Source organism: Melitaea cinxia, chromosome Z (assembly GCF_905220565.1).
Source record: "Melitaea cinxia chromosome Z, ilMelCinx1.1, whole genome shotgun sequence".
In the NCBI taxonomy this organism is placed as follows: domain Eukaryota; kingdom Metazoa; phylum Arthropoda; class Insecta; order Lepidoptera; family Nymphalidae; genus Melitaea; species Melitaea cinxia.
Genome location: NC_059424.1, coordinates 13,374,635 through 13,388,946, shown reverse-complemented (window position 1 = coordinate 13,388,946; position 14,312 = coordinate 13,374,635). Strand labels below are relative to the sequence as shown.

General features: G+C 33.2%; 1 protein-coding gene across 1 annotated transcript; it reads left to right on the top strand.

Annotated features, from left to right (window-relative positions):
• Positions 1–9,402: 9,402 nt before the first annotated feature.
• Positions 9,403–12,553, top strand: LOC123668821 (melatonin-related receptor-like). The gene is made up of 3 exons (XM_045602514.1): positions 9,403–9,593; positions 11,515–11,680; positions 11,846–12,553. Exons 1-3 carry the CDS (start codon positions 9,403–9,405, stop codon positions 12,551–12,553), a joined length of 1,065 nt encoding a protein of 354 aa, XP_045458470.1.
• The last annotated feature ends 1,759 nt before the right edge of the window (positions 12,554–14,312 follow it).

The window sequence follows — 14,312 nt, the reverse complement described above, 5'->3', positions numbered from 1 at the left end:
TCTTATTCAAATAGCAGTGACAAATGACGAAGTGGACGACAGTAATTTCAAAGTCTTAAGTAGTGTTCCTTAACCTTCTTTTTGAAAGATTCCAGTGATGTTGCACGTCTAATGTGTAAAGGGAGAGTATTCCATAACCGTGCAGCCTCAATGCAGAATGACTTGCTGTAGAAGGCAGTAGAGTGTTTGCCGATTTTCAAAGTAAGATTTTCACTAGAACGAAGTGATCTATTGTGTGAGTCACAGAGAAACTTAAAGCGTTCTTTCAAATAAGATGGAAGGATGGGATTAAATAATATAGAATATAGGAGAGCTAGCACATGAGTATTCCTGCGCAGACGTATAGGAAGCCACTTGAGCTTCGTACGGAACTCAGAGACGTGGTCGTACTTGCGAAGACCAAATATGAACCGAATACAGAGGTTTTGGAGACGCTCAAGTTTGTTTAGTTGATCCTCCCTTAAGTCTAGATAGCAAGTGTCAGCGTAATCAAGGATAGGATGAAGAAGAGATTGAGCAAGAGCAACCTTAGTAGGAGTGGGAAGAAAATTACGTAACCTTCTTAATGAACCGATAGATGCAAAAATTTTTTTGCTAACTTCACAAATCTGTGGATCCCACGACATAATTTCGTCAAACAATATACCCAAGTTTTTTACCTTTTTACTGTAAGGAATTATAACACCGGCAAAAGTTATTTGTGTCAAATTCGGCCAATCAATTCGTGAAATAAGCTGTTGGCTTCCGATAATTATAGCCTGCGATTTTGATGGGTTAACCTTCAGACCAAAGTCTTTGCTCCAGCCATTGATACGTTCGAGTTCCTGATTTAAAGCGTTAATCGTATTAGGTAGGTCTGTTAAGCTTGTGTGTAAGTAAATTTGGAGATCGTCAGCATACAGGTGGTAGGGAGAAAAAATATATTGAGTAACAGTATTTATGAAGATTGAAAAGAGGAGTGGAGACATCACGCCACCTTGCGGTACACCGGCATTGATATTAGCCCAGTCAGAAAAAGTGTCGTTAAGTCGCACACGTTGCCGGCGCCCATGCAAGTAAGAGTGAAACCAGTCAATCGCTATAGGAGATATGTTAAGAGAATTCAATATGGCAAGCAAAATGTCGAAGTCTACACTATTGAAAGCATTACTAAAATCAAGCAATGTCAAAACAGTGAGCTTTCGGTTATCTTTTGCCATGCGAATATCATCAGTGATTTTAACTAATGCAGTAGTCGTACTGTGGCCTGCGCGGAATCCTGATTGAAATGGGTTTAAAAGGTTGTATCTGCAGAGGAAGAGGTTAAATTGATTATAAGTAAGGCGCTCGAGAACTTTAGAAAGGAACGGTAGGATAGAAATAGGGCGAAGATCGGAGAAAGAGGTAGAATTGGGTTTTTTAGGCAATGGGATGATTATAGCATTTTTCCAATAAGATGGAAATGTACCGCTACTAATAGAAAAATTGAAAATATTTGTTATTATAGGAACTAAATAATCTATAATAGGAATTACCATTTGACGACTAATGCAATCAGAACCAACACTGTTAGATGATACCGCTAAAATATTCTTCTTAACATCACTATTCGTGAATTGACTAAATTGAAAAAAGGGAGTATCACGAGTTGGAGAAGCTGAAATTTGAGAAATTGTATTTAATTTTGTTATGTTATCAAATGTAACAGAGGATGAGAAATGCTGATTAAGTAAATTTAAATTTAAATTTTGGGAATTAATGTCACGTTGCTGCTTCCCAACTCCCAGTGATTTGAGGAAATTCCAAACTCGGGCAGAGTCATTTTCCTCAATAACAGACTTATAGATATGGCGTCGATGTTCATCCCTGCACACCCTGTTACAGCGATTCCGAGCTATCCTGTACTTCTCACGATTTTTTTCATTGGGATCGAGTCTATATTTAGCTTTGGCTATATTCCTTTTCTTCTGTAGGCGCTTAACTTCGTCAGTCAACCATGGAGCCGGTAGATGTTTTAATCGCACTGGACGCATAGGGGCGTGCTTGTCATAAAGTTGAGTTATCAGGGAATTAAAACGGTTTATCTTTTCATCAATTGATGAAGCATCATGCACTCCGGACCAGTCAATATTTGAAACATCCACGGCTAGACTTTCAAAGTCAATTCCATTGAAATTGCGCCTCATAAGAATTTTACGTTTAGCTTTAGGGGGTCTTAATTTATAGGATAAAAAGAGAAGGTCATGGTAGGAAAAGGCAGTAGCAACACATTGACCAAATTTTTCGACATGAGAGATAGAAGAGACAAGAATTAAGTCGAGAAGAGAAGGCAAGCAGTTAGGAAATGCGTGAGTCGCAGATAGTGGCAATATATGTAAATTAGCTGCCTGTACTATAGATGTGAAGCGTGAAGTTCGAGAGTCATTTTTAAGAAGGCAAGTAATAAAGTCACCCATATTATTTAAGTATTTTAGCCTACCATAAAGACGTTAAAAAACCGCTATATTTAAACCATCGATGTGGAAAACCGCTCTATAAATCAAGGTTTGTATTAGAAAAAGTTAGTGTAGTCTCCATAAACTGGAACACTGTAACCGAACGACACAATCATAAGAAAAAATCACTCTCAAAAGTCTTCGAGCAATGCAGCCTAGTGGCAGTGAGTTGGTCACCTGTGTCGGAGGACCTATAGCCACTGGAGCAAACCGAAGTGTCCCTAACCAATCGGGTTGCGACGCTGCGGTCATTAGCTAACGATCATACGATTGTTGCTGCCTACTTGCATTTCAAGTTAGTTGTTTCTTGCAATTAAAGTAGTTGATGACTGCCAGCGCCTCCAGCAAAAAAGTGACTGCGTAGTTGACTCGAGTGAAAGAAACAATTCCATGGTAACATTTAGCAGAGCTAGGAAACCACTCCATTTAAGCTAGAAGGCGCATAGCACTTTAATAAAACGGGAGGAATCAGTCTATTATCTTGTTGTTAATTAAAAAAATGACATTCCTGGAGTATATCGTAAATATATGCAAAAAACCGTTCAAACAATTAGAGTTTGTAATTCGCAAAGCTAAGCGATTCGCTAACATCAAAGCAATCTCATTACTATATGATGCGCTAATAAGAAGTTAGCTTAACTGTAATACGGTAATATGGTCTTCACATGAAGTCAAATAAAGTCTCATACTGGAATATATCCAAAGTAAATTTACTCGGTTTCTTTACCATAGGATTTATGATGTGTATCCCTTGTATTCCTTGATGTATCTAACATTGTTTGTGTTGAGCATGGTTGAATATAAGTTAGAAACTAGGAGGGGGCTGACTCTGGTGACTTAGGTATATTTTAAAACTATTCCGCAGTCTTAGTAATAATTCGGGTATTGCAATGGATAGATTTGTATACCCGATAGGTATTTTAAAAACATTATGTAGGCAAAATGACAAATACAAGTTGTATAAATATGCGGGTTCTGTATCTCTTATTATATTGAAGAGATAGTCAAAATGTAAGAAAAAGTTATGTCAAAATGAAAAAAAAAACAAAACCTATCCAAATATCATGTACTTAAGATATGTCTCACTTCATTTTATGGTATAGTATTTACAGATTAAAAAAAAAGTTTTTTAATACTGAATGAGTCACAATTATTCCTTACTACTTTATTTTACTTTACCGAATATAATTATAATCCCTGCTTAAAAATCAGTTTTGTTAGTGACTAACAACGCCCGCGCCTTCGATCGCGTGGGAGATTTTACTTGGATACTCGTTATTTTTAAACGATTTTTAATTTTGATTCTTTTATGTTTATTTCAGAACTTTTGACTGAGTGGCCGATTTTGAAGATAAGTTTTTTTTTTATATCACTAGGTCGGCAAACAAACGTACGGCTCACCTGATGGTAAGAGATTACCGTAGCTTATAGACGCCTGCAACACCAGAAGCATCGCAAGCGCGTTGCCGACCCAGTCCCCAATCCCCCTAGGAGCTCTGGTCATCTTACTCACCTACAGGAATACAATACTGCTTGAAAACAATATTATTTAGCTGCGATCTTCTGTAAAGTCGAGGTACTACCCCAGTTGGGCTGCTCCATATTTTGAGCAGGAAATTCCTGCTGTGTCCTACCTCAGTTGTGATGAATATAGTATTTTAATATTCTTTGTTTTATACTATTTTTAAATTTTATTTTATATTTATTTTTTATCTCTGCCTTTTGGTGTTTTAGTTGTTTTTGCGCGCAAAAATTGTCGTATTTAATAGAAAAATATTTGTTTATATCATATTTATCCAGGCGGTAGATACTTGCGCGTGGTAAATTTGGTTTTTCCGCATAAATCCCGATTTCGCGATAATTCCGGGATAAAAAAGTAGGCTTTATATTGCTCCATAATCTCCTGACATCTTTTTTATCTCTTTGACAACGTTTTTTTTTTGTTTTAGTATCGTGTAAATAACTAAATGAATTTGAAAAACACAGATATTTTAAAATCACAGACAGACACTTCAATATCGTTTATATGTCTGTATAGATTAGGTACTTCATAAAAAAAAATGTTACCAATAACTCAAGAAAAGATTGTAGTGAAACTGACAAAAATTCAGGAGCAATTAGTAAAGACAATTATTAGATTAAGTACAAAAAAGCTACCTTATACGTATACACGTCTAATTATTGGAACCAATATTTATCAATAGTTACAATGTACATTACATAAAACGAATTTAAACGATAATATAAAATGACTTCAATGTTTCCCTTGTCTCTATATTTTATCACTTAGTATATCTAGCCAGTGCAATGACCTCTCTTATGTAAATTTGAAATTTACTAAACATGTGACGAATTAGTGACTATTGCGAATCATGAATGGAACGGAAAGAATCGTTTCAAATCAAAAAAGAATCATGTGCAAGACGATTAAGGTTCTAGCATAAATCCTTGGCTTAGTTACCTAAAGCACTATATGCCACCTAGAAAATCAAATTACTTAAATTTTTAGCCGTGCTATTAAACTACTTTCTGAAACTGACTCGTGGACAGATTAATTCGTTGGTGGCCACATAGCTTACTTACTTCGAGATAAGTCTTGCAGATCCGCTTGAATAGTTGATTCTACGAATGGAAAAAATTGAAATGTAAAGTCAATTTACACATCTTTTCATAGACCATTACTTACCTTGAAAAATATTTTAACGGCTATAATTGTGTAATTCTTTCGTCGGCAATAAAATTTCTGACGTCAAGTAGCATTAAATGAAAAATATTGTCTTTAATTATTATTTTTTGCAAAGTCTATTCTATGACATGGGTAATATAATCTTTATACGAGTAAATTTTTTTTCAGGATAGCAGCTGATAGTTAAAAAAGTAACTTGTGCAAAAAAGCGGCAGCAGCTGCTGCTTACAGTTCTCATCATTGTGGGGCGGGCGGTACGTACGTAGAGAGCTATAGGCGTAAGTACCATCATTAGATATGAGTAACTTTAACGAAATTCTATTTTAATTACTATTAGGTAAGTAAAATATATAATTAATTTATCATGGGTTTTTAATATATTTTTATCTTATACTATTAAACGAGCAATTCTTGTATATATACATGCATATATATTATCACGCCTCTTTCCCGTAGGGATAGGCAGAGACCACTTCTTTCCACTTGCTATGATCCTTACATACTTCTTTCGCTTTGTCCACTTTCATTATTCTCTTCATACGTGCTCTTCGGTTTAGGGTAATCTTGACCTGGCCTTTTTTCAAGACGTCCCTTATTTGGTCTTGGAACGTCCGCCTCTACCCCTTCCAACCCTTCCATTCACACTCGCCTTATACACTTTTTTCATCAATCGTTCTTCACTCATTCTCTCAACATGGCCAAGCCATCTGAGCATACCTTTCTCAAATTTTTTTCACTACATCTTCTTTCAGACCACAACGTTTCCTTATCTCACTATTTCTTATCCTGTCACTCAGTTTAACTCCTATCACACTTCTTAACGCTCTCATCTTAACTGCATTTATTCTGTTTTCATGTTTCTTCTGCCATACCCAACTTTCACTTCCGTACATGAGTGTCGGAACCAACACCCCCTCATGCACAACCAATCGAGCCTTGTTAGACAACTTCCGACTGCTCATAAAGGAGTGCAAAGCTCCATTCACTCTGTTTCCTGCATACACTCTTCTTTCAATATCACTCTCACACTTTCCATCTCTTGTAAACTTTGAACTCAGATACACAAACTCATTCACCTGTTCAATTTGTTCATCTCCAATCACGATATTGCAGTCTGTCACTGCCTCATCTCTTTCAAGCACCATCACTTTCGTCTTTTTTACATTCATCTTTATTCCCTTTCTTACAAAAACTCCATTCATAGCAGTTATTATCTCCTGCAACTCCTCGGCCGAAGACGCAAGTAATGCTTGGTCATCAACATAGAGAAGATATTTGACGAGTAACTCATTCAGTCACAATCCTCTTTCACTCTCTTTTAAATCTGTTAAACAATTATCCATGAACAGATTAAACAGCCACGGTGACGCTACACATCTCTGTCTTACACCTTTTTCGATATTAAACCATTCAGTGTATGCCCCGTTATACTACTAGAATCTCTATAAAGAGATTGCAATGCTCGTATGAAGACACTGCTTATACCATTCACGGACAATGCTGACTTCAATTCATTCCTCATCACTCTATCATAGGCCTTTTCTAAATCCACGAACTCGCAATAGATTTTTTTTTGTTTTTAGCCAAACACTTTTCGGCTATGCACCGCAAAGAAAAGACTCAGGTATCCTTACATCCCATTCCCTTTCTAAATCCCGGTTGTATATATAAATATATACAAGTTGACCCCGCAAACGTTATTTTGACATATATGTTATAAAGCCCCTTAATCCTCCCACCCCCCTTATAACTTAGGGGTATGAAAAATAGATGTTGTTTGATTCTCAGACCTACCCAATATACACACAAAATTTCATGAGAATCGGTCAAGCCGTTTCGGAAGAGTTTAACTACAAACACCGCGACACGAGAATTTTATATATTAGAATCTCAGAAACGGCTCTAATGATTTTCATGAAATTTAGTATGCATGGAATTTCGAGGGAGATAAATAAATGTAGCTAGGATTCATTTTTAGAAAATGTCGTTTTATCTCAGTTCTTAGACAATGAAAAAATATCGTTAGACTACGAAGGTAAATTTTGCACATGTCAGTAAAGTTGTAATAGCTCAGGTTGGAAATCGGCCGATCGCGATCGACCGAAAAGACTATAGTTCAAATCCTCAATCGATTATTATTTCTTCTTTTGTTTTCTAATTGCACTCGTTATTTTTTATTTAATAATGTATGTAAAATCAAAAAATATTATTTATATTTTATCGTTATCATTGTTTAATTATTTTTTATTTTTGTTTTTTTATATGTTTATATTTTTTATCATTGTCGGTAAAAAAATATTATTCATATTTTATAAATATGTAATTCGTATTTAAATACGATTTCCAAAAAACGCGATTTACTAAAAATACCGAGCTAAGTTCGGTGACCCAGGTACTATATTTTTATAATTTACTTTACTACCAAGATGTTATATAAATTATATATAAGCTTACATATTATCTTTAATAATGTTTTAAGATATAAATAGCTATCTAACTAAACATAAAAGCGAAGTCGTGTTCTTATTAGCTTTTAAGTAAAGAGAGTAGATAATTGGTACAGAGTTAGCCAGCTAACAGCACTTCAGCGCTTAAAACCACAAACTTTTCAAGCATTTATGAAATCGTCCAACCATTGACTATGGAATACTTACATAATATAGTTACATTTTTCATAATATTATCAATCGTCGAACACGGACTTTATATTTTTAAATAGCCGAGAATAAGTATTCCTTATTCATCGGCTATTTAAAAAATAGACCGTGAAGGTAACGATTCATTTAATATTTGTAGAAAAATGTCTCAGTAACAGTTACACTTATACATTTTTATTATTATAGATTGATAGGTAACAATTTATAAGCTATCGATGGTCTGTAAACTAATTTGGATAGTATTTATGTTATAAATATATACATATACAGCTTTTGTTTATAACACCTTGGTACGATTTAGTGGAGAATAGTAAGTAGTTCACAATATAAGTTATAATCAACAATTTCTTAACTAAATCATTGTGACCCTTGATCGCCTTTTAAAAGTTAGAGCAACTCAGAACACCGTTTTATATTTTAATTCTAAAGTTCCATTAAAAAGCTTATAATTTCCCAATGTTTATTTACTTTAGTTGAAAATTTTTATGTCCAATAAATAAATGAATACAGATCGAGAAATAATAGTTGTATTTACTCGCAATCGAAAAAAAAACCGACTTCAATTACGTAGACAATTAATACAACGTAAGTTGACGAAAAAATTAACAAACGCATTAGTCGTCAATACGATTTTCGAGGGTTCCCCTCGATTTCTCTAGGATTCCTTGATCAGATCCTGGTTTCCTTATCATGGTACCACACTGGGGATATCTACTTTCCAGCAAAATAAGAATTAAAAAAAAATGGTTCATAAACGACGAAGCAATCCCCAAACCTAAGTACATTAAAAAAATAAAAATATATATACGGTCGAATTGAGTAACCTCCTCCTTTTTTTTGAAGTCGGTTAAAAAGTTTTTTTTTTCAAATATAATATGATTTATGTTACGCTTATAAGCCTAGTAATAACAAATTCCAAAAAACATATATTACTACTAATGCAAATAATATAATAATATCACATTATTTAAACGTATAGAAAAGCGTTTACAAGTAATTAAAAGCTTTTGATAACTCGTTATAATGTGTTTTTATATTTGCTGTCGTATATTTCGTCCCGTGTAAACGGTGCTCTATGTGTACAAGTTCATGGTCACGACGCTCAGCGAAAGCGTAGCTCTCGCTCCTAGCGTCATTCATTTTCAAAACGCAGCAGTCACTCGCAGTCAGTGCATAAGGATGTCCGATGCGATAATACCGACCCAATGCGGTCCAGTACCAATCACGGTCACTAGTACGTATCGAGTTTTGCTTATTAAATTTATTTAAATTTTAAATTTTTTATCAAAGTATATTGTGATTATGTTGTGAATATTTCGCATTAAAAATAAATATGTTAGTCAAAGTATTTAAAATTATGTCTCGTGAAGAGTTGTGTTTTCTAAAAATAGGATTTTTCTGATATATTAAAATTAACCCTTTTTACCAACTTACAAATTTTATCTGAATATTAATAGTGGTTAAAATATTATTTTGATTTGAAGTTAAACGTGAATAGATCAGACTTAAGAACAGTAATTAAATAATATTCTTCCTTTTTCCTAAAGTACAAGACCTACCTGTACCTACAGGTACGATACCCCCCATGCTTGGGGTGGAAAATTTTAACGGAAGCGGAGAGCTGTTCCGGACCTACTCCCCGGTGACGCTGAGCCATGACTGGCCGAAACTTGCCCGTCTACTCCTGATGCTGTTCTGTTCCAGTTTCGGATCCACCATGAATGGGTTCTTTATTGCCTCTTTCTTTGTGGAGCACACTCTTAGAAAATTCGGTAAGTTGTCTGCGCTTCAATTCTAAATTAAAAATAATTTAATTTGATTTTTCTTTATAATTTTATGCGAGCAATGCGTGAGGTTGCAAAGCGTGTGTTTTATTATATAAATGCGCTGAAGAACTTTAGTTTGCAGTTAGTCATTATAATTTTAATAAGTACAGTCATGTTTTACATTCATTACTTTTATTTTACGAAATAACTTCTACTAAAATTTAAGTTTTACCCACTTCTATTCACATAAATATATTTCAATTATTGTAGCTAATAATAATTATATTTATATTTAATTATACTTTAAATTTTTACGCGGTTCGAGGAGTAAGCAAGAACAGGCTACTTAATGTCAACGAGACATTAATCAGGGACTGACCCATGTATACTACAAAACGTTTTGCAATACTGGGAGGTTTTAATTACCTGGTTTTCCAGAGTGTCGCCTCCCTGTCCCAACCTGGCTGCGATAATAGTTATCCATGAAATATGCACTCATTTCGTTTGTTATATTTAAGTAATGTGTATCATGCGTAGCAAGTAATTTTATGCAGAATTTGATTACAAATAAAAATACGTACGTATGGCATTCAAGTATAAAAGCTGTATAAAGAAGAATGAAATTGCATAAAAATTGTAATTATTGTAATTTATCTGGCACTGTGAGATTTGTTCTGCAGATTTTTAGTTAAGTAATCAATCTTAAAACTGCTCTTTAAATGCTATAGGCAGGAAGAGCATTTCCATATTAAGCTTTTTGCGAAGCGTTTCTCTGCGATATCTTCATCTGCCGTATAACGGATATTTGAATCATAAATGTGAAATTACTTGTATATTAAAATTACAAATGCAAATTAAATTGTTTGATTTTTTATTTTCTATTATTGTTTGTTTTTTGTTTATTTTATTTTTTTAAATCGATTGCTTCGATTTTCTTTTCAAATAAAACATAGCCAATAAGACTATGTTTTATTATATAATTGATCTTCCGTTAATTAAAAAATTAGCTTTACTTTCTCTAATAATATGTAGAGAAAGTAGACTTATTTTTACCTGTAATGTTGGCTTATTAAGGTATAATTAATTATGTTTTTATAGGTCTTCTTTTGCATGTTACCTGATCAATTAAAGTTGCAACAATGACATAGGGAATAATAATCGTAATTCAATAAGCTACTTATGAATTGAAACAATAATTCAGACAGTCAAATATTAAGTTGTTGTCAGCGTATTTTGATGTAAGGAAGAATTCTTAGTCTGCGAAATTAGTCTCATTTTAATTTTAAAAAGGAATAATATAATGTAACCAATGTACCCAATAACGTGTATCTTTATATATATATTACGTATGTATATTGTTGTATAAATATTTGACTGAAACAATTTTCATTTCCAAATCCATTTCATTTTCCAATACAAAAATAGACCTTTTTGCTGTCCTGTGTATAAATAGCATCAAATATTGTCACAACAGTACAATTGAATTTATCAATAGTGTTATTGGGGAAATTATTATTATAACACACTGATTAATACTTAAAATGCTTTCAATTATATAAAATCGTAGTAGTAACGTAATGCATACAAATCCTCTAAATTGCGCTTAAACTTAAACTATTAATTCTCTTATTACCTGTATTTGTTTTTAACCGTTTTTTTTTTTTCATGTAAATTTTATTCAACTTCAATATATTATTATTACGTACTGTATGGTTAAAGTAACCACAAGCTTTCTTATTCGGTGAGAATTTTGGAATGCAAAGCAGCAATTATACTAATCATCGGTGACTATACAGGCATTGCGAATTTTAGTAAGGATTTTGTGAAGGAAGCATACTTTAAAATATTAACACTGATGTACATCATGTTCATCGCTTAGTTAGCTATTTTTTTTTTGCTTTTTTAAAGTTGATTGTAATTTTCGTAGGAAGCGTGTTCTTGGCTTGCGTGGGCTTGGCTGATTTTTTGATAACTACTGGCATGACACCTGTCTCGGCAGTGGTCATCCTTTCTGGCCAATGGGACATCGTACCAGTCTGCAAAGTTCTTCAATGTGTTGGGCTGACATCTACATACTGCTACAGTATTTATTTCGCGGTAAGAAATTTTAAATGTATATAATATTAAATGCAAAATATTTTTTACTGCTTTGATTTACTACACCAGCCTATATAATATATGAAATTTACGCACTGGGCAGCCTCTAATCGTATAAAATGTGTAAGATTCTGCAACATAATAACTTGTAATTTTTTTTTTCAGTTTGTGGCAGTGGAGAACTATTATAGAATTTGCCGTCCGCAAGAGGAATACGCACTTTTCCTGTCTATGCGAATCGACATAATATGCCTCTTAATCTTCGTTCTAAGTGCTACGCTTAGTGGTGTCGGTGTTTACTTAGACTTAGATTATGACTACTGCGAGAGAGAGCATTATGGCGACTTCGTCTTCAGGATATCCACAACAGTAATGTTTCAGGCCATTCCAGCAATCTTGACTATCACATGCCTATTCACTGCGTCCACGCGAGTGAAGCGTCGTGCTCGACAGCAAATAAAGTACAAGCGCTCTCAACTGTACGAACGCGAGTATTCAATAACTGCAATTAACATAACTGCCTATTTGTTGTATATCATAGCGTGGACGCCCTATGTCGTCGTTGTCCACGAGTTCCCTAACACCAGCGATTCTGTTTACTACAACACCATCACCATTGGTCTATTTCGGTCAGCCTTAACCAGTTCCTTATACGGCATCTTCAATAGAAGCTTTCGGCGAGCGTATGGTCACCTTTTCAATTATTGCTGCTGCAAGAGTTCTCTGTCGGGTTCGTTTTCTAACCGACACAGGAGGGCCTTGGAATACAAATCGACAATTGGCGATGTTAGGGTCCACATCATGCACCAGGCTATCACGACGGGGAACCAACAGCGGGCTGTTTCTTGTTTGCGTGAGACTCAGGAGCTGTGACTATTGTAAAGATCCGGATTTGGCACAATATAAACGATGAATACGGTTTTAAAAATGGCTCCTTGATCGCATTTTGACTGAACTTAGAATAATTCAATTATTATTTTATCGTTATTGCTTATGTACTAATATTATTTTGTTATATATTCAATGGAAATATCAAATCAAAGTGTATTTCCTTTAAATCCAAATTAATTTAATTATATTTGAAATTTACTTTTTGATTATAATTTTTTAGCTCGTATATGGAAATCTTTTTTAAGTACATTTTTGATATTAGCTAATTTAAAAACAAGTTTGAGGAAATAATAATAAATATTATATAATTATACTACTGAAAATAAGGTCACAAGACTTAAAAATATTCCTATTACAAATTCTATTTTGTATCCCGATTTTTATAATAAAATTCCTTTTAGTTGTATAAAATCTACCAGTACTATATATTTATACATATATATTAAGATGTACTTTATTCGAGAAATGCCGCGATCACACAGCGAGATCGTTTATACGAATAATTTTTAAAAGGCGATTTCATTCAAAGTTATCTTCGAATAAGTTGTAATGTACCCAGACTTTAGCATATGACATTATGATATAGCTGTGTAATAATATGTATTATTAGTTTAAATTTTACTTTGCATTTTGTGAGAGTTGATTACTTTAAAACATTGTTTTTTACCAACGGTTTCTTAACCGATTTCTCAACATTTTGTGCGTGTATGAGGTGTGTATTGTAGTTGTAAATATATAATACAAATATCTCTATAAATAACAATTTACTAGTTTTCTTACTTGTACTTTTCCAAACATTACGTCTGATTTGGTGTATGTTACTAATTAATTCATTAGGTACGATATTACTTTTTATTAAAATTTATATAATAAGCAAAATATCAGTAAAGTACAGAAACTCGTGCTTTAATTAAAAATATATTTATGTAATGAAACTTATAGTATAAGGACATCTTTCTGTAACAATCTATATTTTTCTAAATCATACTATTAGAAAAAAATTCGAAATTAATATAAATCTCTTGCAGATTACATAATATACTGTTTTTTTTTTTTATATTTCCGTCCATTTCTAAAAAATTTACTACCTACATAGATATTTTCTTACCAAACGAAGTGATTTAACATAGTAAAAGCTCTATAAAGTGAGATTTATAAATATTTTTATAATTCATATTGTAATCAAAATTGTAATATGAAGGTTACGGTGCCGTGGACATGGGGCCAGGCCCTTCACTGATATTTTTAATACATAACGTATTTGTTGTTCTGTTACGTTTATGACAGTAAAAATTGTTTCATTTAAAATAATTATTACTACAATACGTGTAGATATCTTGCTTTGGTAATTTTATCCTAAAATGACAAAAATGTGAGATTCAAAGAATAAGCTGTGGTGTAAAAGGGTGTTATATTATGCTTAACTATTACATGTGTATTTTGTATAATATGATAGTTACATTATTATAAAAGTTGTTGTTAAAAATAGATATAATTAAAATATAATACATCAGACAACCCGTAGTGGAGCAGTGTGGTGGATTAAGCTGCGATCCCTCTCCTACATGGAGAAAGAGGCCTATGGCCAGCAGTGGGATATTACACGCTGAATCGTAAAAATTAACTTATGTATAAATATGTCAGTATTTATCCTTTAATAATAGGTTTTATTATTAACTGTAAGTGCTTGTAAAATTCCATATTACAATATTAAATCGAATTTATCTTGCCTTTTTCCTTC

Bases quoted from the DNA above. Each gene is read 5' to 3' on its own strand.
- LOC123668821 (XM_045602514.1), top strand. From the start codon at position 9,403: ATGCTTGGGGTGGAAAATTTTAACGGAAGCGGAGAGCTGTTCCGGACC. The intron at 9,594-11,514 runs GTTGTCTGCGCT...TTTCGTAGGAAG, and splicing joins ACTCTTAGAAAATTCGGTAA to CGTGTTCTTGGCTTGCGTGG. The intron at 11,681-11,845 runs GTAAGAAATTTT...TTTTTTTTTCAG, and splicing joins GCTACAGTATTTATTTCGCG to TTTGTGGCAGTGGAGAACTA.